Source organism: Schistocerca serialis, chromosome 3, assembly GCF_023864345.2.
Source record: "Schistocerca serialis cubense isolate TAMUIC-IGC-003099 chromosome 3, iqSchSeri2.2, whole genome shotgun sequence".
Classification (NCBI taxonomy): domain Eukaryota; kingdom Metazoa; phylum Arthropoda; class Insecta; order Orthoptera; family Acrididae; genus Schistocerca; species Schistocerca serialis.
Window position 1 is genome coordinate 118,535,575 of NC_064640.1, and position 27,675 is coordinate 118,563,249.

The window sequence follows — 27,675 nt, forward strand, 5'->3', positions numbered from 1 at the left end:
TCTAGAGACTAAAATGTCCATTGTCTTCTGTGCAGTATTTCTAGAAATACTTCATGCTTTAGACATGTGCAAAGAAATTTTCTCAGTTGGTTACATACTTGCTCTAATTTTCCTGCAAAGTGGGCAATTGTATGATATTGTATTCATTTAGACAGATTTTAATGCAAACAAGTTGACAAGATGACTAATCCATTACTGGAAGATATACTGCAGTGAGATGCAACAGTTTGGGTTAGATTAATTAAATGTTCAATGTGTTGACAGACCCAGTACAAAGCATTTGTATCTTATTTGCTGTGTAATAGGATGATGTGATGGAGTGCCAAAAGGGAATGATTTGCATTCAGGTGCACTCCATTGTCATGCTGAGAAGAAGCTGGTTGATTTCGCATTTGAGTTACCACGTACTGTGCTACATGTTACCCAGCAGTGGCATACATTCCAGTCTATAAAGAATGCATTTCAGAAAAAAATTGTAGCTGAATTATGACCATACTGTACCAGGTTGACTATCACTTCCTTACAAAGTAAGAATATGTACTCTGGTCCATCCATGATCTTTTGTGAATGACATGGGGCAATTTGCAGCAGAATTAAATGTGAGCAACCTGTCCTCATTTGAGCCCACTAAGTTTCTTGGTTGCAGTGAATTTGAAAATACAAAAGTGAAATATGAGGATTGAAAATAATTACATGATTAGATAAAACATGTTTCTGTGTGGATGATGTTTTTATGTTCATTGACATCACAAAGCCTTAAAGGAGCACTACATTCAAAAGTTGACACCAACTTGCTTCATTCCGAAGCACCACAGATGATCTGTACAATCTGATCCAGTACATTGCTGATGGATTCATATGTCAACAAGGTGAAAGACTTCAAAACATTTTATATGTATTAAAATATGATTTGGACTCTAGAAAAAGTTATTGTTATGTGCCCTGTCTTCTATAGTGACAATCCTCACTGCTGCCTGGATGCAACTGCAATTGCATGCTGTAAGAAGCAATCTCAACATCTGAATGTGGGTACAAAGTCGAGGCATTGAAATCTCTTAGGTCTTTGGAATTTCCTGTAAAGCAAACCATAAGACATTGCTGACATCTACACAATATGCCTGATATTCAGTAATTTGTGTGCCACACTACTGCCCCCGCCAGAGAAATGCCTCCAGCCCATACAATAACAAATCACAGCAGTTTTAAAAGAGGGACTGCTATTAGAATAACATTGACATATCTAGCATGTTGGAGTATCAGTGATTGTGAACGCAAAGGCCAACCAGGATGTGTGTTCTGGTCCAGTGCAAGAAAAAATGCTACAGGAATGGCAGTAAATGACATTTATTGTATTGGCACATGTGTACCTTCCATTGCTTTTTTACATGATTGCTAGCATTGTTTGTACTCTTACCAGAGTGTAGGGTCAGTTTTAGTGCCTCCGTGTAGAAGTCTGCTACTTGTGACAATAACTGGCTGTGATTATGAGATTTGTCATTGTCATGAAATGCCTGCTCTCTTTGTCATTGCACCAACTGTTTGCACATATACCTCAACCGCTTTTGATGGTCGTCTACTTTTCTCTTCATTGCTAACATTCTCACACTTCCATGTAAACCAGTGATTCTCTGTTTGTGGTAATACATTATACAGATTTGGTAATGAATGACTACTTCTAGGTTTTGTTTATTCAGAAATGAATCCTTTCCTGAATCTTAACTCATTGACTGCCATGAGGCCACTGGTGGCTTTACACATAATGCCATGACATGGCATTGAAACATCCATCACCATGCATGTGGCAATCAACATGTTGAATGTGGACGTTTAATTAAGTTCACACTTGGAGACACCCTTACTAAACATACTACTAGTTTCTAATTGAAATTCATTTCCAGAATAGCACAAGTCCAGAAGAATGATTTCTTCTTCTTCTTCTTCTTCTTCTTCTTCTTCTTCTTCATTTCCCCAGTGCTTATCCCTTCCTGTGCAGGGTGTGCTTTTTTAAGATTTGGCAATTTTTCACTGCATTAGCTTTACAGCTGGATGTCCTTTGTGATGCTGAAATCATCAGGGTAACGTTAGGGAAGGAAGTTGCGTATGCCATCTCGCACATCTGTCTGTGAATTGTGTAAACTTTGTTCTGTGTATTATCATATTTTTAACAGTTTGTGTATTGTGTTCTCTGAAGTAGAATGTGAGGACCAGCCCAGCATTTGCATAAACAAGCATGGGGAACCGCATAAAAATCAGTCAGGCAGGTTGTCGTTAATCCACTGTTTGGGTTTGATCTAGAATCTGGCTCACTTTTCAGTCTTGCAAGCTAGCATGCTGTGTGTTACACTATAGAAGCAAGTCTTTTAAATTTTCTTTACTACTTTCTTATATCTTACATTAGTGGGTAAGTGATGAAAGATTTTTGTAGTCACATGTTGTGCTCCTCTCTGAACCACTGACAGCTGTAGTGCTTAGTAATAAAGATATTTTTTGTCTGTTGTGATTGAAAACATTAAAATTCTTTTCAGATTTTGATGAAAAATTTCTCAGAAAATGTGTAGTGATGCCTAAAAGACATCTCTATGTGAGCACCATGTGGCATTCTCATTATTCTTTTCTATGCAATACATGTTTTCGCTATAAGGTGTGAAATACCAAATACATTACCATAAGACTTTGCTGAATTGACAAGCAAAATATATTAAAATACTATTTCGTTAATTTCATGGACTAGCAATGATCTGAAGAGCCATAGTTGCTTATATTGGTACAGTAAAGTAAGCTAAATGGATACACATTGGATATTTAGTGCTATCAGTGTGATTATTTGAGGAAGCACAGTGCTATCAGTGGGGCAATAACCAAAATTCTCTAATGGACAAGACGACTCATTCACACTCATATGGTTGCTTAATAAGATTACAGACAGCTTCTCTTAAGAAACACTGAATGTGTTACAAATTGAAGACTCTGTACATCATTAACACTTCTGTACACAGGTGCAAATTATAAGTGATGAAGGGGAAATAAAAATTTTCTTTGAACACCACAAGAATGGTAATACATTCCAATCTACCTATTCCACTGCCACACTAGACCTGACAGTACTATGAGTCTTTATTATTTTACTGTGAATAAATCATGCTGATAATTTTTGCTGCTGGGCAGGTATATAGACGTGGCTTCTCTGCTCACCCTCTTTTAAGTTTTGCTCAAAATTTACTAAATTTGAGATTTTCACATCACATAATTCCATCATTTTCCGGTTATGGTTTAGTATTTTTAAATGGTGAATTCTAAGATCTGTAGGTGCTGCTCATTACTGAATGAATTGTTCCACTCAAAGTAAATACAAACTTGGGTATTATTCTATAGGTTGCTGGCCTGTGTGTTGTCTGTATACACATTGTGCAATTTGGAATGTGCTTCCTTCACAACATCCATCCACTGAAATTTGTGGTCAAAAGGATGACTTTGCATGAGGTCCATGCAGTCAGTCTCACTCTTCTCATATAGCTCTATGAATAGAACAGTCATTTCTTCTTCTTGTACTTCTTTTGTTTCTTTGATTTCTGGACCTCCAGCAAGTTCCTGGAAGTGAGCAGAAAACCGTGTATTCAGTTACGAAAGTCAATCTATATGTGAATCAGTAAACTAGATAACAAAAGTTGCATTCAATGCAGTTAAGCTAGAGAATTTATGAAAAGATAATACAGGATTATTCTTTAATGAGATCTCACATCTAATGACTGTTGTTTAAAAATGTTTTCTTAGGTATTTCAGTAAATATTTTGAGTCCAGGGTTGCAACATTCAGAAAATAGCTAACTTGTATATTTGTCTTTAGAATTTTAAGGAAACTGTGGCTTTGTAGAATTACTTGTAAATCTGATTCAGCAGAAGATCAGTGTACTTTGAGGTATTTATTAACATACTGTGTAGTAACAGATATGTGTCAGCCAGGGATGGATTAATGAAGTTTTGTGGGCAGGGGCAGTTACTGCGAAGAGAAAGAAGACCCAGGGATCCTCCCCTCAAACGTTAAGGGGAAAAAATCTTCAAAAACTACTGTTTCAAGCTGTTTTGATACTTTAAAATATCAAACAATTGCAAAAATGTGTTTTTTTTAGTCAAAAAAGTTTTAAATGTCTTGAAATGTATAACATTCACAACCTTTTTGTGAGTAACTTCTTTTATGTAATTGTTAACACACAGAAAACTGGATATGCCCCTGAATTCTAGGCAAGCAGTCTACCAACAGCAGCAATGACAACAATGTGGGCAATGCAGATAGTGTCCTAAGGGAGATGCAAAGCACATGCTGCTGTGGCAGATTGGGAAGCTTTGCTAATATTCAAACAAGAGGGGGAGCACAAGACACTGGTACAGGTAGTACATTCTCTAGAGCACATAAAGTAAGGTGGCTTGGGGAATAATGAATTAAATGACTAAATCCACCGACCAAGACTCTAAAATCATGGGCTTAACTTTGGTGCAGATTGCAAAAATTACCATTTGATTTTAATTTGGATTCAACTCTTGAGAGAGAGAGAGAGAGAGAGAGAGAGAGAGAGAGAGAGAGAGAGTGTGTGTGTGTGTGTGTGTGTGTGTGTGTGTGTGTGTGTGTTGGGGGGTGGGCTTGCAGTCACCCCCTCCATGCCCCCCCCCCCCCCCCCCCTTTATCTGCCTTTGGTGTCAGCGAATTATGTAACCACCCCAAACTGTTCATTGTATGGTAACCATCCTAAGACATTTCAAGTGCAAGGTAAGAGCAGTAAAAGAACTACGTAACCAAAAGCTGGGGGGATCCTATATGATAACTTCTATTGCTATTTGTAGTCTAAACTCACAGACAACACCACAAATGGATTAATCATCAGTTAATGAGTATAATAAACTAAAGGATATAACTAACTTTAAATCTTGTCTCATTTACAAGAATATCTGATTCTATGACTTAACATTTTCAGTTATTAATAACTTCTTCCTATTCCTTTTGTACATCCTCTGATAAATTAACTCTTTGTCTTTCTCTGAAACTTAAAAAAGATCAGATACTCTTACTATCTTGTGTTGTGATAAAATCTTACAACTTGTTGGCCATTCCTTCCTTCAAAGTGGAAATTAAGAAATATTGTACTAAAAATTTAACAGGTTTTTTGTAGCATTATTCTTGTTCTATATTTTGCCCTCAATTTCTTCCATTAATAAAACAGATGAAGTGAGTGAACTCTAGAACAAGCTTAGACCAAATTAAACTATTGCATTTGTGTGTGAGTTTGCGAGTATCAAAATATGCGATATAAATGACCCTATCTCTTGATTGCATTGACTTAAAAGCTTACATTTTTTGCACCACCAAGGGACCGTAGAATTTAGCAATTTATATAAATTTGGACTTGATACCTCTACCTGTTCCTGAGAAAAAGGAGTCTTAACAGATGGACACACAAACAAACAACTATGTGATCCTATAAAGGTTTTGCGTTTACTGATTGAACCCTGAAACCTGGTTGTATTATGTCATACGTCATAAAGAACTGCAGTTGCAGTTAATTGAAGAAGAGTAAACCAAAGCCAATTTTTAACCTACTGTGTATGGACTGAGACGTCTTTGGATGCATTGCAAAAGATATGGACAGACTGTTTTGTGAAGTACTTTTGAAGACGTTTTCCAAAAACTGTCATGAGCAGTTAGCTTGACAGCCTACAACCAACGGAAATATTTTGGATCTCGTAGCTATAAACAGGCCTAACCTTATTGACGATGTCTGTATAGAGAAAGGAATTAGTGATTTGATGTCGTCATAGCAATGATGGTTACAAAAGTTAATAAATCCACCAAGAGGCCTAGCAGAGTATTTTTGTTGGAAACAGCAGACAAGCAGTTCTTAGCATCCCACTTAGACAATGAAGGACTTAATTTAGTTCCATTGAGATGGGTGCAAGAGAATTATAGGCAGAGTTTAAACTGACTGTAAATCATGCTCTGGAGACGTATGTGCCGAGTAAGTGGACCCACTGTGGTTTGATAGTAAAATTCAGAAAATGCTGAGGAAACAGAGAGTGTTGCATCCTCCGCTCAAGAAAGAATGTGCAGATGATGACAGTCCAAAGTTAGTGGAAATTCATGCATCTGTACGAAGCATACAATGACTACTACTGTCGTACCTTACCAAAACAGCTTGCTCAGAATCAGACAAAATTCTGGTCCTACATATAATCGCTAAGTGAAAGTGGTAATCAGCCACTTGGTAATCAGTCTGGTGTGACAAAAGAAGACAGCAAAAAGAAAGCTGAAATTTTAAATTTTGTGTTTAAGAAATTATTCATGGAGGAGGCTCATACGAACATACTGCTGTTTAACTGTCACACAGTCTCCCATATGGAGAACAGTCTCCCATATGGAGAACACAATAATAGTCATCCATGGGACAGAAAGCAACTGAAAGAGTTGTAAACAAGTAAGTTGCAGGTGAGGATGGAGTCCCAGTTCAGTTTTACAGACAGAACTCGTATTTATCGCAAATCTCTTGCCCAACACTAAATCCCAAGCAACTGGAAGAAGTGCAGGTGATTCCTGTATATAAAATGAGTGAAGCAACGGATCTTCAAAATGACAGACCAATATCCTAACATCGGTATGTTGCAAATTCTCAGTTCAGATATAATAAATTTCCTTGAGATGGGAAAACTTTTGTCCACAAATCGGCATGGATCCGATGACTTGGGTTCACAGTCATCTATCATCTTCAATACAGTACCATCTTGGCTCCATTTGATTTTCATCTGCTTCAAAATTCAAAGAATGCCTTGGAGGACTACACTTTGATAATGATGAAGTGGTGCAAGCAGAGGTGAGGTTGTGGCCAACAGTGCAGTATCAACAAACTGGTCTCAGCCAAGTTGACTACCGTATTTACTCGAATCTGAGCCACACTCGAATCTAAGCCGCACATGAAAAATTAGACTCAAAATAAAGGAAAAAAAATTTCCCGAATCTAAGCCGCACCTGAAATTTGAGACTCGAAATTCAAGGGAGAGAAAAGTTTTAGGCCGCACCTCCAAATCGAAACAAAGTTGGTCCATTGTAATATGAGACACAATTTAGGTCGAATGAATGACGATACAGCTACAGTAGTTTGGTTCGAGTCGTAAGCTTAGCAGTTAAGCTTTACCAGGTAGCCATTGCTACGTGTCAGGCCCGTATTTATACGGGTACCCTTCCTTTTTCACGTGCTTCGTCTGTTTTGAATCGATTGCTTATTTTTCTTTGATCTGATAAGTGCTGTTCTCTTTGTTATAGGTGTTTACGTCACTCTAATCTGAAAATGCGTTGTACTGTGTCATGAATTGTTTGTCGCATTCTGATAATGTGTGTTTACGACCTGTCGCCGCTCGCGGCATGGCTTGCTTTTGTGCGCGCTACCGCCGCTTATGATACAAGAAAAAGAGAGGAATTGTCTCATTAGCGAAACAATGGCAAGAGACTGCTATTTGTTGTTACTTACACTGCTGCTTTCTTTGATAGTGATCAACAAGAACCAAATAATAGACTGCGTAAGATAGATGTTCTGAACGAGAGTTTAGCTAAAATTTTTCGCCGTTTGAAAATCTTTGCAGACGCCTCTTTTGTACATTACATTCTGCACAGAAATTAGAGTCATCTTAGATTTAAAAATCTAGTCAATTGCCGTGCTTCATTTCTGACTATCACTATTAGGCATAAGAATAATACGAATATAAACGTGACATGATATGTATATTCTTCCGCGTTTGCTGTTGTCTCACACTAGTTTCGAAGTTTATTAGGCAGACAGGATTTAAATGAGATAGCAGCAAACACAAAAGAATACATGGCAAAATGTTTATATTTGTATTATTCTTATGGTGAAGAGAATACTGCACGTGATTCTCAATTCATAAAAGTTCCTATTAGCAACCATCTCTTCTCACAGGTAGGAAAAAATTCAAAATGTAGAGTTGGCCATATTGACAAACATCCCAAACAGTCTTGCCAGTTGGATTTTCATAGTACATTGAAATGCTGCTACATTCGAAGATAAACAATACGGAATTTGTATTTACTTCGTTGGATAAAGTATAAAAATGCAGTGGTCGAAACTCGGGGGAAAAAACCTCGTCTTCCACCTTGTTTAAATTTATTTACTGACTCAGAGGTTTTGGCGCCAGTATTTATCTTGGTGCCTGCAAAGTGTGCCTGTGTAGCGCTACATATATTCGATGGCAGAAGTTAGTTGTGGCGGCACCTACCAACATTTTTCAGAACTTGCGCTTATTTGCATTTGATTCTAAGCCGCAGGCGGTTTTTTGGATTACAAAAACCGGAAAAAAAGTGTGGCTTAGATTCGAGTAAATACGGTACACCTGTTTCATTCCCAATATTGACAAAAGTTGCCACCCGCTCAACATGTTGCGGAAAAAAGGGGCAAAATTTGAGTGATCTCCAGATTGTGATGCAGCTATCTGCTCTGTCAAACAAGCCCTATAATCTGTACCGTGCCTTGTTTCATTTTCATCTGGTAAGCCACTGTTTCTCACCACAAATATCTCACAGCACAGAGTAGGTGCAGTGCTGTCCTAAAAGGCAGCAAATGGTTCTCAACACCCCTGTGCCTTCATTTCAAAGTTGCTCAGTGCCACACAATGTAATTATTTCCAAATCTAGAAAGAGGCTTTGGCTATTTAGTTGGTAAAGAAATTCCACATGTATATATAAGGTGTAAAGTTCCACTTGCTGACAGACCACAAACCGTTGGCTGCTCTGTCTGCTCCTTGTACCACTATGACAGACTGGACAGCACAAAGACTACAACAGAGGCCATTGTTCTGATCTGCCTATAAATACAGCATCACCTACAAGGCCCCACACTAATGCCAATGCCCTGCCCAACTCCCTGCAGGTACAGGTCCACATTTCAACATCAAGGAAGTCGTCATTTTTCAAGTGGATTTTGTGTCTTCTTATGCTATTGATGAATTTCCCCTCAATGCAGTGATTGTCGTGATTCAGACTAGAATTGCCAAATGGCTTAAGAAAGGGTGATATCAGCATTTACCCACAAGAGCAGATCATTTCCTCAAAATGTTCTTTGCATTAAAAAGTAGGCTTTTCACCCTAGCTGGTGTTGTCGTCCTGGAAACAGAACAGGAATGACCTAGGGCCATAATTTGTCTGGTTCTCTGCCCCATAACACTTGTGCTCCTGCATTGTGGTGACTGAGGTATTTCCTGTATCAAACTGCTGGCATGGCATGGGATCATGCATATTGCCAGCCATCGATAAAGATGTTGAAACCATGGTACATTCCTGTACTGAATGTGGTCAGCAGCAAACCCTGCCATCCGAGATGTTTTCTCCCTGGCCACTATCGAGCTATTGGGAATGTCTCCATGTTGACTTCACAGGCCCTTCTTTGAATTATTTGTGGGTCACAGAGATGGATGCATACACTAAATTATCATCTGTCAGAACTGTGTGTTCAATGACAACAGTAAACATGATCAAGCTCTTTTGCAAATTTTTGCCATATAGGGCCTTCTGAAGGCCATTGTCTTGGATAATGGACCCCAGTTTGTGTCCACCCAGTATTCACAATTCTGTGAGCAGCAGGGATATAACACCTTCTCACAGCACCATTTCACACCCAATCCAGTTGAGTGACGGAACACATGGTGTACACTTTCAAAGTGAAAATTGGGGCAATAATGAAGTCCACAGCATCAGAAGATGTCTTTATGTTGTTTTTAGCCACCTACAGAGCCACATCCATATCAGTTAAGGGCCAGGCCAAGTGACTTCATGGGTGACAGTTACAGTTTCTCCTCACTCTGCTGTCACTGCCAGACCACAATCAGCCCCAGGCTACAGCCGGCACCAGCCACCATATGGGAAGTACGTGGCCACCAGATGTGTGAGGTCACTGCCAAAGTGCAACACTGGAGACAACACCAGAACCAGCTATGCTACAGCTCACCTACAGAAGCCCCAAACATACTGTAAAACCTATGGACTGGCTGAATCTGCAGCAGCTGCACCCCAGGTTTCATCACCAGCAGCATACCCTCCATAAGCAATGAAGCATGGACTAGGCTCTGAAACCCACCAGTCTCTCTGTTTCAGAACCAGTGGCACCTGACCAGCCTTCCACAAGCGACGTGGACCCCACCTTATCCAACAGTAACCAGAATCCAATGGAGCAGCTTGAGGTTGTTGACATTGAGATGCAGAACCTCCCACATCTAGCAGCATCACCCCCACATCTGAGGCAGAGCTGGCATAACCTGGACCAATTCCGCTTCTGCATGCCGTTTCATGCAGGGAGGGATGCTGTTAACTGGCTCTGAGAGCAATATGGAATTATCACAGCTGCCAGTGACTGACTATCACTCCTGGTCCTCAGCCCAGGGAGCACCACAATCAATGCAAATTCACTGTAAGCGACACTATCAGTGTATGGAATGCTGCTGGACCACATCATGTCAAGTGGTGGAACCCCTTGATCAATGGCTATGTTTAATTGAGCTCCTCAGCCCAGAGCAGCCACTTCTGCTGGGATCATGTCTATGAAAACATTTGTACACAGGCCTCTTATAGTACGACAACAACTGGCTATGCTTCTAGACTTCCATGGACTTTCATCCAGTGGTATTCCTATAGCGTCAAGTCAACTCTGCATGTGCTTGGTTTAACCATATATCCTTTCTAGTTCTGCCACCATATTATTGTGCTGCACAAATAGCAAAACTCATTTAGTACTTTTAGTGTCTCATGTTCTTATCTAATTTCTTCAACATCTACCGATTTAATTTGACTGCAGTCTATTACCATCATTTGACTTTTCTTACTGTTCATCATATAACCTCTTTCCATGATTATCCATTCTGTTCAACTTCTCTTCCAAGTCTTCTGCTGTTTCTGACAAAATTATGATATCTCCTCTAGTAATTACCAATATGAATATCTCCATTGGTTATTGAGAATTCCTAACCTTTTCAATGGCTTTCACAATGAAAGTTCTTGTCTCACTATCATTTTTCAACAAATATCTCCCATCCTTGAAGTACAATTGAATGAGGTCTGAAAAATACCCCTCTATAGCTGCTGTACAGTCATTGTGGCAGGGAGTAATGCTCACTGCATCTGTAGTGTTTATGACATAGCCACATGCGCCCCCCCACCCCCCCACCCCCTCGCCCCAGCTCATTCTAAACAGTGAGCACCTCAGTGATCTCAGCCTTTATTGGCTGCGTGAACTACAAAGGCAACCATGCCATTTGGAGCTATGAATGCCTAGTATTCCTGGATGAAAAGACTATCCAAGAGATAAAAAGTCCCAAAGTGAATACCATACCTGTAAAAAGAGAGAGAGAGAGAATATATGCAGCTCAGAAACTACCTTCTTTTTTACAACTTCATTTGCTTAAGTGGCCAAAACTGCATTTCAGGAAAGGGACTCTTCAATACAGACTCTGCCAACAGAAACTGCCAAAAACACTTGCACACGCAAGTGCACTTGCAGTGGTGGCATCGCAGTAAAGGCACTTATTTCCCTCTCACAACCAGCAAAGGTTACAGACAGACTAATTCCTCAAGACCCAAATCCAACCCTGCAGACTGACAAACCAAAGTTGAGCAGTGTCTCTACAATGACAAAACCACCACCCTCTTCGTCTATGGAAAAAGGCATGTTGAAGAGATCTAGACTGAACCTAAGTGGTCAAAAGCCATCAGACCATGCTCCACTTATCTTGTGTGGTGATTCTAATGCAGAGCACACCACAGACAATACTGACATTAAAATATACATGAGGGGACCAATGAGTCTCTCCAACAAGCCCCTTGGTGTCACAACATCTCTGTCTTGACAGAAAGATATGAGGTCTGTTCAGAAAATTCCAGAACTTTGTCCACAAAATTTTTCTGCACTTACCTTTTACTTGTTGTACATGGTATTCTTCAGAATATTCTCTTCCAGAATTGATATACTGCTCCCAATGCCATTTCCAATTCTGGAAGCATCCTGAGTATGTTTCTTGTTGGAGTGCTTGAAGCACCATCTGTGAATTTTCTCTTATCTCATCTATCGTTGCAAGTCTCATTCTTTCAACAGGGTTTTCAAAAAAAGTCTGCAAGGGTGAGGGCTGGTGAGTACAGGGTATGAGGCAGCACAGTTATTTCGTTTTTGTGCAATAGTCATGCACAAACAGGGATGAATGTGCAGGTGTGTTATTGTGCTGCAAGAGGCATAAATTGTTTTGCCACATTTCAGGCTGTTTCCTTCTCACATTTTTTTGTGGCTTTACAACATGTCCCGATTGTACCATAGATTAAGAGTTCATCCCTGTGGCATGAATTCATGATGAACCTATCCTTCAAAGTCAAAACTATCAGCATGGCCTTGACTTTTGACCTCACCTGACAAGATTTTTTTGGTCCTTGAGAACCCTTCCTGACCCATTACGAAGATTGAACCTTGGTCTCAACATCACAACTGTAGACCCACATCTCATCACCAGTTATGAGTCTCTTTAGGAACATCTCCTTCTCATTTACGCAATCCAAAAGCTCTTCAAAAATTATGAGGCAAAGGTCTCTCTGGTCCATGGGACGAACTTGGTGGAAACATGATACATTCCAAGATGCTGTGTCAGGATTTCATGACATGATTCAGCTGAAATGTTACATTTTTCTGCAATTTCTCGAGCAGTCTGCACAATTTTGCTGACGTTCTTGACAGAAGCACCAACGGCAGACATTGAAGGGCATCTTTAACTTCTGTGCAGCCATTTTTAAACTATGTGAACCATTCATAACACCAAGTATGGCTTAAGTACTCATCACCATAGGCTTCCTGCATCATTTGGTGTGTATCTGTAAAGATTTTCTTGAGTTTCACGCAAAATTAATGCAGATGCCTCCTCTAACTCTGCCATCTAGAAATTTGTAAACTGTGCAACACAACATTCTACTCGATACAACACTGAACAATAACTAACAGACATACAACAATGAAACTTCCGGTAGTTACACATTGAACAGAAATGTATGCAGGGGTGCCAACCACATTTCACTCCAACACACCATTGGTGCAAAATTACAAATGTTCCAGAATTTTTTGAACAGACCTCGTAAGGGCGAAGAAAGTAATGAACGTCACTCTTGAGACAGTTCCTATTTTATAATCGAACATAAATGGGTTCAGGACACATGTGGAGCACGTCTGACTCCTAGCTCAAGGAAAACCTTTGTGTTCATGTCTACAAGAAACACATTTCAAACTTTATGATGTATGTGTGCTAAAGAGTTAGAACCTCCACAGAATAGATGACCTAGTGAGGATAGATCTAAAGGAGAAATAACCATATTTGTTGATAATACAGACAAATCCTCACCTCTCTCTGTCAATAACAGCCTCCAAGCAGTTGCTATTAGAGCGCATTTGCAATACAGAGTTACTGCACGTTTCTTCTACCTGCCTTCTGATGAGCCAATTGACCAGGGGACTCACCAGTCTTACAACACAACTATCCTTGCCAATTTCTTGTCTGTGGGGATTTTAATGCACACCATGTGTTACAGTGATCTTCTACCACCTGTCACAGAGGCCAAGTTGTTGGAAGTCTCTTATTAGCTGAAGATTTGTGTATTCTGAATATGGGCCAGAACATGTGCTTCAGCAGTGCTAAGTGTCATTCTCTTCCATCAACTTTTCATTATGTTCACCCACTCCTGTGCATACTGCTCTGTGAGAAGTGGCAGATGGTCTACATTCCAGTAACCACTTCCCAATTTTGATCAACTGCCAGAAAGAGTAGTTCCTGAAAGAGTCACCAAGATGGGTGCTCAGCAAGGTGAAGTGGATATTGTATAGCCAACTTGCAGTATTTGTACGTAGAGACAGTGTCCAGGAATGGCAGGAATAGGTGGATCATGTCACCACAATGATCCACCATACGGCTGATACATTCATTCCTAAGTTCTCAGGACAGTGTCCTGCAGTTGAGTGCAGAATGTTACTCCACAATTTAGGACAGGTGTGCAGCCACGCATAGGCTCAAATTCATACCATCAGCTGAAGCCCTCACAGCCTTTTGGGTTGTGAAAGTGAAATGCTGTCATAGTATAAAAGAGAGCAAAGAGAAAAAAGTGGCAGACATTATTGAACTCTATACACCATTTCACTATGCTGTCGATTATATGAGAGACCAATTGGAGAATATCAGGCAAAGGGTCAGGTGCCCAAATGCTGCTGTAATGAAAAATGGTATTCTCCAGAACAATTGTGCAGACTATGGTGGAACACTTTGCTCCATAATGGCTAACTCCAGACAGGACACAGCTTTCCGTCAACATCGAACAACCACTGAGAAGGGTAATATAGGCTTTAATTCTACCAGCAAGGAAGTTTACAACCATCATTTCTCAATGTGGGAGTGTGAGCCTGCACTGCCTGCAACAAGTGATATATCACGAGGACACCACAGCATTCATTACAGCGTGCTGAAGCGCCTCAATGGAAACACAAAAAGAATCCTCCTCAAACTTTAATTTTGTTTTTAAAACAGAACAATTTCCTAACTCATAGAAGGAAGATGTTTTAACCCTTCCTCAAACATGGGAAGGATTATACAAGCCCAAGTAGTTACCATAGTGTTGCCCTCACCAGCTGCATGGGAAATACATTGGAGCAGATGATCAATCACAGCCTTGTCCAATTCTTTCAGAGTGGGTTCAGGAGGTACCAGTCTACCACTGATAACCTGACTCTGCTGGAAGTGGCTATACAACAGATTCTCCTGGACGGACACCACCTAATAGGTATATTTTTTGACCTTATCATTACAGTACTACCTCGAGATATAATACCATGAAACAGCTCCACCTACTGGGCTTTGGGAGATGTCTTACAGTTTTGCTACAGTTCATTCTGTCTGTACATTATTTTAAATATTGAGCTGATAATGTCCTCTCAGGTCATTTTATCCAGCAGAATGGTGTCCCTCAAGTTAATGTTTGATGTGTGACCATCTTTTTATAGCTATAAGTGGTATTGCATCCATGGTAAGGAGCCCTGTGCAGTGCTCCTTCTCCATAGATGAGTTTTCAATCTTCTGTTCTTTTTCCAATTTTCCAGCAACCACACAACAGTCCCAGCTAACCATTAAGATGCTGAGAAATGGATGGACAACATTGTTTATAAATTTTCTACTGTGTATGCTCTTTTTAACAGTTCCAGAAGCGTTATTAATCTCCCAGAAATTAAAACAAGGTGCATCATTATAACTTTTAAAGATGCAATGAGGTTCCTGGGCCTTATGTTTGATGAAAAAGAAGGTTGGTTGCTGAGATATGAAATCATGGTCTCTCAAAGCATGCAGTATTTTAAAATGTGTAAGCCACATGACATGGGGAGCAGAAAAAGTGTTTTCTCCAATTTTTAGAGACTTTACATGATCCCACCTCGATTCTCATTGTAAATATATGAGACTGTTCGATGAGCATACTTGAAACTCCTTGACCCAGTTCACCATGAAGAATCAAGCTGGCTACAGAGGCACTTTGGACCAGTCCTATTCCCAGAATTTGTGGCTAGAGCTATGGAACAACCACTTAACACAAGATGGCTACTGCTGATGGTACAAATGTGCAAGACCTTTTACCTACCGTGATCACCTGTGCATCATACTACTGTTTGCCCACCTATGAAGCAACTTTTAATAATTATGTTAGAGCAGTGAGGCTCTTTTGGAATTCTTGCAGATTTGCCTTTAAAATATGGGTGTGGGAAATATTAATGTTTTACACCAAGGTTGAAGCAAATCATTGTCTTTACTCCTCAAGAGGCTAATAATTCTTTTCTACATGACAAATTTTTAACAACAGATATTATATCTAGTGTTATTTTTAAATCTTTTTACCAATGTTTTATACAATCTCCATAATTTCAGTTCAGTGTACACTGATGGTTCTAAACAAAGAGAGTCACTCGGCTGCTCAGTAGTTTTCCCTGGCTGTGTCCTCAAGATTCTCCTATCAACTGAATTTACTGTCTAAGCGATCCAGTCTAAATGACCCTGAGTGCGCTGGAGCTGATGAGGTGTGACAGAAGGAAGAAATTTTTCATCTGCTCTGATTCCTCCAGTGCCCTATAGGTGATTTCACAGATGTACCCAGAAGAAAAGATTCTCCCATTGATACAAGACTCCTTGATGCTTCTATATGACCAGGGAAAGGACACAGCATTCTTCTGGGTTCTAGGCCATGTCGGAATACAGGGAAGTGAGAAGGCTGGCATAGCAGCCAATGAAGCTTTTTGGGGACACACTGTAGAAATGTGCTGCCCCCTTACAAGCCGTTTCCCCACTGTTGAGCCAGAAGGTCATAAGCTAGTGGGGAAAGGGAGGAGCAGAGGGGCTGGGAGTGCCAGAAAATAAGATGCATTCTGGGAAATCAAATGTCCAGCCATGGTGATCCTCCTTCCAGTCACAAAGACAGGATGAAATGGCTCTGACTCATCCCTGTATAGGTCATAGTCCTCTGACCCATGGCTTCTCGCTCCAGCAAGAAGACCTACCAGTTTGTGGGGCTTTTGGAGTGCATGTCTCACATTTTAACAGTGTGTGACTTATATTCTGATGAGATGGTAGCAGTGAATTTAAAGGACATGCCCTCTATTTTAGCTGATGACAAGACAAGTGTGGTATGAATTTTAAAATAGTACTGCCTGAAGGGGTCTGCAGTGTGTTGGTCGTCAGTAATACTCCTGTTGTTACAGTTCAAGATGATATTTTCCTTTTTATTATTTTCTTCCTATTTAAGGATACAGGTTACTTATAAATGGTGGAAAAACTGAATTTTTTTATAACGTTATTAAATTCTATAGTATTTCTTGATTACATTGATATAAACATTATAGGGTTTCAAATGAAGAATGACTTATATATACCAAATTTTAAAGTTACAGTCTAGTATTTACTTTTGTTTTGCTGAAGCAGTTGACTAGGTGGAGAGGAGTTGGTGAAAAACCACTAAGTAAAGGATGTAAACTGTACTGGATAGGGAATGAGAGGGGAAGAAATGGAGTGGCAATAGTGGTCAGAGAGGGTCTGCAGGAGGAGGTGGAAGGTATCAATGATCGAATGATAAAAGCCAGAGTACGGGTGAAAGGAAAAAGCATTGAAATCATCCAAGCCTATGCCCCACAGGTGGGGTGTACAAAAAAGGAGAAGGAGGAATTTGAAGATGACATGCAAAAGCAGCTAAATGGAGGAAATCAGATTATAATAGGGGACCTCAATGCACATGTTGGCACAGACAGGAAAGGACTCGAGGAGATAATGGGACCAGAGAACTGGGGGAACCGAAATAGAGAAGGAAAATTGTTGCTGGAATTCTGCAAGAGGAATGGGCTGGCGATCGCAAATTCCTGGTACAAGAAGAGAAGTAGTCACAAAATAACTTGGTACAGTGGGGACTGGTCCCAAACTTCAGTAGTAGACTATGTACTAGTGGATAGGCAGATGATGAGCAGCCTCACAGATGTTAAGGTCATTCCATCTGAGGCCTTAGACAGTGATCATCGGCTGTTGGTAGCCACCCTGAGAGAGAAAAAAGATAGGACGGCAACAGATATACAGGAGAAAAGGTTGAAGACATGGATGCTGAAAGAGGATGAACGGAGGACCCAGTACCAGACACTGATCAGGAAGAAGCTACCAAAGGAAGATCAGAGAACAGTGGAAGAAGAATGGGGAGATTTTAAGAGGGCTCTAGTTGAGGCAGCTGAGACTGTGTACAGAAGAACTAGCACAAAGAGGAGAAGTAGGGAAACCCCATGGTGGAACAACATATGTAAAGAGGCAGTACTTCGAAAGAACAAAGCCTCCAGAGAATGGTTCCAGACCCGAACAGAGGAAGCTAGGGTAAAAGGAAAGGGAGGTAATGACAGTGGCACGTAAAGTGCCCTCCACCACACACCGTTGGGTGGCTTGCGGAGTATCAATGTAGATGAAGATGTAGATGTAGGTAAGGAAAGCAAGAAAGCGGCACAGACCATAGTAAGGGCGGAGAAGAAGAAGTGGATGGAAAAATGGACAAGAATGTTAGAAGAGGACAGTGAAGGGAACAAAAAAGTACTTTACACCATGGTAAGAAATAAGAGGAATGACAGAAGCGAGTGCCTGAGGATCATGGATAATAATGGAAGAGTTGTGGAGGAAATGCATGAGCTCAAAAAGATTTAGAAGGAGTACTTTGAAGATCTGTTGAATGCTGCCAAGCGGGTTACTAACAGCGATGGAGAGCCTAAGGCAGCAGGCGATTATAATAGTGGGGAAATTGATGATCTAACTTGGAATGAAGTGGAAGAAGCCATAAAGAGGATGAAAGGGGGCAAGGCACCAGGTTGGGATGAAGTAACAGTGGATATGATACGAGCAGCAGGAGAAGTACGAACCCAGTGGCTATACAGAGTGCTGAGGGTGGTGTGGAAGGAGAACAGAATTCCTGAGGATTGGAAGAAAGGAATTATTGTCCCGATCTTCAAGAAAGGGGATAAAAGGAGACGTGAGAACTACAGAGGAATCACCCTGCTATGCCACTGTGGAAAAATCTATGAAAAGATCCTGGAGAAGAGAATAAGAAGCAGTATTGAAAGTAGACTGCAAGAGGAGCAGTATGGTTTCAGACCGGGAAGATCAACAACGGACCTCATATTTGCGGTAAGGCAACTGCAGGAAAGGCACTATGAGTACGGGAAGGACTTAATCATGGCCTTTTTAGATATTGAGAAGGCGTATGACAGTATCTGTAGGGACAAGCTATGGGATGTGCTGAACGCAAAAGGGATAGATGAAGAGATAACACGAAAAGTCAGAAAAATGTATGAGGGAAGTGAGAGTTGTGTGAAAGTGGGGAGGGAACGTACTGCATGGTTCAAGCTGGAATATGGGCTGCGACAGGGAAGTGCACTTTCGCCTTTATTGTTTATTATTGTTATGGATGAAATCCTACAGCAAGTATCAGATGCAATTGGAGATCATAAAATGAAAGCAGTGCTTTTCGCCGATGACCTGATGTTATGGGGAAATTGCGAGAAGGAGGTGCAAGAGCAGTTACATGCATGGGAGGCAACGTTCTCTGCAAAGAAAAGTGAAATAATTGTCACAACAAGGAAGAAGAATAGGCCAAATGTGGATATAACTTGTGGAGGGGAAAAACTACAAGTGGTAGAGAACTTCAAGTACCTGGGAAGCGTGATTGAAAGTAAGGGGGGAAACGCAATGGAAATAAATGAAAGGTGCAGAAAAGCAGGGCAGTTCTACAAATGCATTAGGGGGCTTATTTGGAGCAAGGAGGTGCTACAGAAATCCAAGGGAATTATATACCGAACCTACTTTGTCCCCATATTGGCATACGGAAGTGAGACATGGGTAATGCACAAAAGCGACAAAAGTAGAATACAGGCTAGTGAAATGAAGTTCCAGAGGAGCAGGTTGGGTGTAACAAGACGAGACAGATTGCGAAATGTGTATGTGAGGGAAAGACTAAAGGAGGAACCAGTACAGGACAGGATAGAAAAATCAAGACTGCAGTGGTATGGACACATGAAGAGAATGGATGAGGGAAGAATTCCAAAGAGGATGTTTGATCTGCAACTGGAGGGGAAGAGGCCCAGAGGAAGACCAAGAGATAGATGGGTGAAGGGAGTGAAGGAATGTGTGATGAGAAGAGGAGAGAACTGGACGAAGGTGGAAGAGGGGGAATGGTGGAAAGACAGAACACGATGGAGAGGCTTGTGTTCCCGACAGACCCAGCCAGTGGCTGGAAACTGTCCAAGATGATGATGGTGATACTGAATGTTTGTTTCCCAAGTGCTACATATATTTGTGGAAGTACATATCCTTTAGTGTGCAATAAATACGAACTATGCCATGCATCAAGAAATTGAATAAAAAGAAATTCTGTGGTAACCAGTCCACAAACAAAGCAAGCCACACTGTTGAAAGTAACCTGTGTATCAGTGCTTCAGGGAAGAAACCCCCACATGGCACGCCTCCTGGTGATTCAAATTTTTATGTTAACAATGACGCTGTTTGTAGCGGATCTGTTGTTGATGATGTGGGCATCTTATCTTCTTTGATAAAGGAAATGGCAAAATGTAAACAATGTGATGGTGTAGGCTGTCTGGAAATAACTGAACAACAAATTAGCAGGAAGGGTTTAGCATCAAAATTAGTTGTTCTGTGTAGATCCTGCAATAAATCTACCTTGAAAAGGACTTTGAACATTGGCATAATTTGTATGATGTGTATTTGAAGTTAGTGTATGCAATGCGCGCAATAGGAAAAGGAAAAAAAGGCTGCTCAAATGTTTTGTGGTTTGGTGGACCTTCCTCCTCCTCCCAGTAGGTTCAGCAAGTACATAAAATACTTTTAGGTGCCTTGAAGGTTGTGTGTAAAGCATCTATGAAATGTGCAGTAGAAGAAACTGTAAATATTAGTGGAACCAGGGACTGGACATTGCTGTTGCACTTGATGGGACATGGCAACGTCGAGGACATCATTCCTGGAATGGTGTTGTAAGTGCTATTTCTCTGGAGAATGGAAAAGTTGTTGACATTGAGTACTTATCTAAGTACTGCCACACCTGCCATACTAGAGGACATATTGAACATCAGTGTTCTAAGAATTATGATGGTTACAGTTGAGGTATGGAGTGTGATGGAGCTCTAAAAAATATTTTGGAGGTCAGTGCTCATTTATAATGTTAGATATATGAAGTACCTAAGCGATGGGACTCTAAAGCTTTCAATAAAATTAATGAGTTCTATGTTTATTGTGATACCTTAGTAACAAAACTGGAGTGTTGTGGACATATGTAGTGGTAGTAGTAGTAGTAGTAGTAGTAGCATGTTTAGTGGTAGTAGTAGTAGTAGTAGTAGTAGTAGCAGCAGCTTTATTCATGCGTAGATCTCTTTTTACAAGGATATAGGACATTTCAAAGTATTTACAAGTTTAGACCAATTTAAAATAAACTAATTCATATATACATACATTTACAGACTTCTAGTTAGAGACAATCATCAGATTTACTCCTGGTATACAATACTTTTTTTACAAATAACTTATTAAATAATGTAATGCCCCACTGTTCATATCTCACTATCAGTCACTGCACACACTACACACACGTTGTTTCATAACACTTCTCTCACTACACACATGGTGATCTCTGAGCCATTTTCTGTACCACAATTTTCCATTTGCTATCCTGAAAAACTGAGTCAGCATCCCTCTATAATGAGTGAGATGTTGAGCTTTGAAAGAGGAAGTGGTGTTAGTATTGTGCAATGCATGGCTTTGGGGTAAGTTTTTCTAGAAAAGGAAAAAAGAAGGAAAAAACATAGTGTGAGGGTGTTACGTGGAATGTTGGATGTTTTATAATCATTATTATTTATTTGTATAACATTTTTTTACCAAACCCCTACTCTGTTTTATCCAAGTACTCCTTTAATGTATAAAATGTATAGCATAACAGGCACTTTTTAGCTGCCTTTTTAAATAAGTGTATTTTTGCAATTTCTTTTATCTCTTTTGGTAATTTATTGTACAGTTTTATTCCCTTGGTGGAAAATGCTCTTTTGAATTTTATGTTTATTTTTTCTTGGCAAATGTAAGTTGAGTCTAGCTCTTGTTCCATGGTCATGGACAAAACTGTTTGTGCAGAAATTACCAATGCTATTTCTGATGTGTACAACTGACTGGTAAATGTATTCACACAGAACAGTTAAAATCCCCAGTGTTTTGAACAGATCTTGAGAATGAGCTCGACTACCATTTTTGATTATGATTCTTATGGCTCTTTTCTGGAGTTTGAAAACTGTGTTCATGTAACTAAAAGACACTGCATGTTACACACTGATGATAGGATTCTAAGGGCATAGCATGCTGATGACATTCTGTTTGCAAGTACCTTTGTGTGTTCACACCATTTCAACTGCAATTCAATATTCATTCCTAGAAATTTTGCATTTGTTACACAGTCTACAGAGGTGCCATCTACATTTAATTTAACACTGTCATTTTCCCTCTTCAAACTGAAATTCATGGCATTAGTTTTCTTTATGTTCAATGTCTCTTTATTGCTTATTGACAAATCATAAACTTCCTTGAGAGTTTCATTTGCTTTCTTGGCAAGGAGTTCTCTTGTTTTCTCAGTGACTATAATATTGCTGTCATCAGTGAAGAGAATTTATTCATCATGAGTAACACTACTGGGAAAGTCATTGATGTATATCAGGAATGGTATTGGTCCTAATATGCTACTTTGTGGAACCCCTATATTAATGTATGTTGGTTCTGGATCTATTTGAAGTATGTGTTATCTCTACTCTTTGTACCCTATCTGCTAGGGATGATCAAAACCAATCATTAGCTACCCCTCTCATTCCTAATGCTTCTAATTTATTTAATAGGATCTTGTGGTCAACTATATCAGAGACCTTAGAAAAATCCAAAAATATTCCTGTGACACACTCATCTTTGTCAAGAACATCAAGTACAATCTATGTGAATTCTACTACGGCTGACTCCGTATCTTTGCCCCTTCAGAAACCAAACTGTGATTCCCTTAAAAGATTGTATGAGAGTTGGAACTTTAATAGTGGCAACTATTTATTTACAGCTTGTACAAAATACATACATGTTTCAAAGTTTTACTGACCTTCAAAGTAGTCACCAGTGTTGTGTGTAACCTCTTTCCAGTGATATGGAAGTCATAGGATACTCTTAGCAGTGCCAGTTGTGTTGGCAGTTCGAGTGGCGTGGTATATTGACCGACAAATTTGTAGCAGTTCTGAAGGGAATGCCGTGAAGTGTTTCCATCAGTTTAGAAATTGAGTTGAACTTACAAGGGCTTAAGTCAGGGGAGAGCAGTAGGTGGTATAGCACTTAGCAGCCCCATCACTCAAACAAATCAGTAACAGCTTGCACTGTATGTGCTTGAGCATTGTCCTGCAAAATGATGGTCAGGTCTTGCAGAAAGTGTCATCACTTCTGTCTCTATGCTGTTCATTTTTGGAACACAACCTACGACCAGCTTAGAGACATAAGTGATGACACTTTCTGCAGGACCTGACCATCATTTTGCAGAACAATGCTCAAGCACGTACAGTGCAAGCTGTTACCGATTTGTTTGAGTGATGGGGCTGCTAAGTGCTATACCACATACTGCACTCCCCTGACTTAATCCCTTGTGAGTTCAACTTGATTTCTAAACTGAAGGAAACACTTCACAGCATTCACTTCAGAAGTGCTACAAATTCGTTGGGCAATAGACTGCACTGCTCGAACTGTCAACACAACTGGCACTGCTAAGAGTATCCAACGACTTCCACATTGGTGGCAATGGGTTATACACAATACTGGTGACTACTTTGAAGGTCAGTAAAAGTTTGAAACATGTATCTATTTTGTACGAGCTGTAAATAAATAGTTGCCACTATCAAAGTTCCAACTCTCGTATTTATTCAGGTAATTCATGAATCTGTCTTTCATAACTGCTTCTATTATTTTTGAGAATGGTGACAGCAGGGAAATGGGCTGGTAATTTTCTATGTCTTCTGCATTACCTTTCTTAAGCAAAGGTACAATTCTTGCCTGTTTTAACTGCTCTGCAAATGTCCCTGATGTGAAGGATTCATTTATTATATTTGTTAAGGGGCCTTGTATAATCTCTATGCACTGTTTCAGTACACACATTGGTACTTCAACTAAGCCTACTGACTTTTTATTTTTTAGTTTTCGAAAAGTTTTATTGACTTCATTCTCTGTGGTTGGAAGTAACATCATTGTATTTAGTGCAACATTACTTACAGCTGTTATATTTGTTTTCCAGAATTTTTGCTGTAACTTCTCTGCTACACTTGAAAAATGCTCATTTACATAGTTTGCTAAGTGTTGTGGATCATTTATTACCTTATCCCCCTCTCTTAGCAGTACGTTATTCTGCATTTCTTTGCCTCTCCCCGTTTCCTTTTTATAACATCCCAGACAGCTTTGCTTTTATTCTCTGCATTATGTATTATTTTGTCATTAAATGAATTTTTGCAGCAATCAGTACCTTCCTATAGATCTTTTTGTATCTATGATAGAAATTTAAGAATTCTGGATCATTGCAACCCTTTTTCATGGAACTTTGATATTTAAGTGTTTGGGAGGACATCTGCTGTTATCCATCTGTTTTCGTGAGATGTTGATACAGACATGCATACTTTTGGAAATGCCTTTTCAAAGTTCAATTTGAACAATGTGGAGAATTTAGAGAATTTCATATTCACATTGGTTTCCTTATACACTTAATCCCAGCTTTGTTTTTCTAGTTCCTTTGAAAAATCTTTTATTTTGATTTCTGATAGATGTCGTTTGTAGGCTTGTAGTTTAGGGAATGATTCAATGCCTGGTTTTACTATTGTTATTCGACAGAGATGGTCTGATTGTCCGAGATTTTTTACAGCTACATCACATTTTTCCCTGTCCATATTTGTGGTGACATGGTCAATTACTAATGCAGTCATAGTAACCCTTGTTGCACTATTGACCAATAGGGACATGCCAAACTTTGTAGGATATTTATGAGGGTGCTGCTGGATTTGTTTATGATATTAGGGTTGATGTTAACGTCCCCACACAGAATTATGTTGACCTTTGTACTTGAGACTTTATGTAGAACTTCTGTTAATTTATTGAAAAAAGTGTCCACACTACCACTGGGAGATCTATACACACATAAAATGATTAATTTCTTGGTGATATCAAGCCCTGTTAATTCAATAGCTGATATTTCAAAGTGTTTGTCTTCACTTGCTGTACTGAGGTCATGTCTTGATTTGACCTGTGTTCCTTTTCTGATATAAATACATGATCCTCCACCCTTTGAAGCAGTTCTGCAGTAAGAGTTTGCCCTTTCATACGATGATAACACTACATGTTTGATTTCTGTCCCTCTACACCAGTGCTCAGTAACACAAACTACTGTGCAGTTCAAAGACTGGAGCGCAACTTCTGATAGTTGTATTTTATTGTGAAGTGCCCCTGTTACTCTTTCCAGTTGTTTGTTTTTCTTTGTGACATCTGGTATGTGTGATATTTGGAGTGTTAAAATCTGTCTTGTAAGTGATTGTTTCAGTATTTTTTAAAGTGCTGGAGGTATTCTTTAGGCAGGGGAACCTGTTGTCTGGATTTATCCTAAAAAAGACTTACTTTTCCTAACCATGACAACATGTATTTGACCATGTGTGGCCTGATCTCCACCCCGTATACTTTCATGAATTAGCTGTACCAGTCTTCCCTTCCCAGCCTGTTTAGGTGTAGACCATGCCTTGTGAAACCCCATCTGTTGATCGACCCAATGGGCATAAGAGAAACATGAGCGAAGTTGGCTGCCCTCAGAGCCATACCTATCCCCACATTGATTTGCCTCACAGCTCCATGAAGGTGTGACCAATCATGACCCTAGAACAGCTCAAGAAAGTGTATGTTGGTGCAAAAGAGGATGGGTGCTAGATTGAGGAAGCTACAAAGAGGAATGAAAGGAAAGTTGCTATCTGATGGAAAATCTCTGTCTGGCTGAAGCAGATTGACAGAAACTGAAACAGACCTTCTTCAGAGTTATTATGGACTGGCCATTAGACGAACCACACCTCTGAATGATGTCACAGCAATGAGAAAAGCTGTATGGGCCATCTACTTTCATAAGTTGTCCACAGATGACCACCCTGTTCACGGACTTTGCCATAAACGAGCAGATGCTTGGTGTGGTTACCAAAAAGCAAAAGAAAGTGGTCAAATATACCATCATACGCAATCTCTTCCTGAGGCTGTTATGAATGAAATAAAACCAATTTTTAGAGACCTGAGTGACCATGTTAAGCATAGTAAATGTCTTCATGGGGGCACTCAGAATACACATGAAAGTTTCAACCATTGCATATGAGAAAGACTGATGACCTACGATGTTAAGTCCCATAGTGCTCAGAGCCATATGGGAAAGATTACCCAAGAATGTTTCTGTAGGACTAAATACATTAAAAGTTGGTGTACTAGATGCAGTGATATGTTTCAGTGATGGAGTGATAGGAGAGTTGGAAGTCCTGAGAAATTTAGGCATAAAATGTGGCTCTAATATGGAAGATCAATTGCTTGCGTGTGACAGACAACGGGTGCATGAAACTGAAAGATTCACTCTCCAAGTTACCAAAGAAGCAAGAAGTGCTAAAAGGAATGCCAAGAGGAAGCTTGAAGATGAAGAAGTGCTGCAGGATGAAGACTATGCTTCAGGAATGTTCTGAGGCACAGTTTAATTGGACTCATATCTTCATTCGCAATTTCCCATAAGTTGTATTTTTCAGAATTCAGGTACAAATATTTCCTAAAGTTTATAAAGCATTGCTTTAATTTTTCTGTAACTTGCAATAGTCCATACTTATGTAGTAGACCTAAGCTTTATTGCAGAATCAACTAAATTATAGAAAAAATAATATTTTTATTAGGAAGAAAATTATAAAAATTAAAATGTAAGATGTGATTTTTTTTATCCTTGTAATATACATAATTGGTGGAATTAAATATGTCTAGTACCTCAGCCATCATGTCATGCATATCTGGTAAAAATTTGGTCTCCTTCAAATGTATAACATTGGATTAAATGGTACCTCAATTTGAGGAAGCCTTTTGGGAAAAAATTGCATCAATTTCCTTGTAATTTTTTTAATAACCCTAAGCAGTTTCAAAAATATTCAATTTGTTTAGAAAGTGTGCTCCATTACCTGATATCAACAAAGAATCTGTAAAACATGTACATTATAAACAGTACCTGAAAGAAATGGGTGTTGTTTTTTACATAATATTGAGCCGGAAAAGTACCCTGTTTCCTCAATTACTTTTCAAATTGCTTTGCTTTTATTTTCTGACTCTGATATAAACTCTTCATTAGCCATTTTCTTTTCCTGATATATGACTTTGAAATGGGGTAGTCAGAAACAGTCTGGAATGCCTGTAAAGGCGTAGCAGGACAAGTGTACATGCAAAATCATGTGGCCCACCATATACAATCACTGTCAGTTGTTCTCACAGCATGGATGATAGTGCATGAAACTGCTCAGCCTTTGGCTCAGGTCTGATCCTTACTACCATTCCATGTCCAATTTTTGTATCGCTCTCTTGTTCTGTTTAGGAAACCAAATGGAGAACATGTTTGGTGACACAGTCTCTGGAGGGCAGCTTGAATGTATGTACACAATAACCTGATTGGCTCACTTCAATGCCAATTAACTTGCAAACAGTTCAACATATCGGATTTTTCTTAACAGTTATTTTTCAGCCCAAACTACCCTGCAACAGCTTTACATGCTTTTTAGACTATTTCTGACCAACCTGTATATCTGAATGTATTTTGCGATATAACTGTCAAGGAGAGAAGATATGTTGTGGCTTTTTCTGTAAATGAGCAATGTCTTTTTTGTGTTGCTTAAGATTTTTATGCCTCTTGTTATCCATGTCTTTGGGTTTCATTCTTGTGTTCTTTACCACCCGTGTTTTGAGAGAAAACACTGTTTCAAAATAATAGCTGAAAATGTCAGAAACTTTCCCAACTTTT

At 39.6% G+C, this 27,675-nt stretch overlaps 1 protein-coding gene across 1 annotated transcript in view; it reads right to left on the bottom strand.

The window, feature by feature from the left end:
* Positions 1 to 3,366: 3,366 nt before the first annotated feature.
* LOC126470714 (dynein axonemal intermediate chain 3-like) overlaps positions 3,367 to 27,675 on the bottom strand; it is a 277,772-nt gene continuing 253,463 nt past the window's right edge. The window contains exon 14 of the mRNA XM_050098716.1: positions 3,367 to 3,588. Within this exon, the coding sequence (XP_049954673.1) occupies positions 3,367 to 3,588 (222 nt within the window). The remainder of the gene's footprint in view (positions 3,589 to 27,675) is intronic.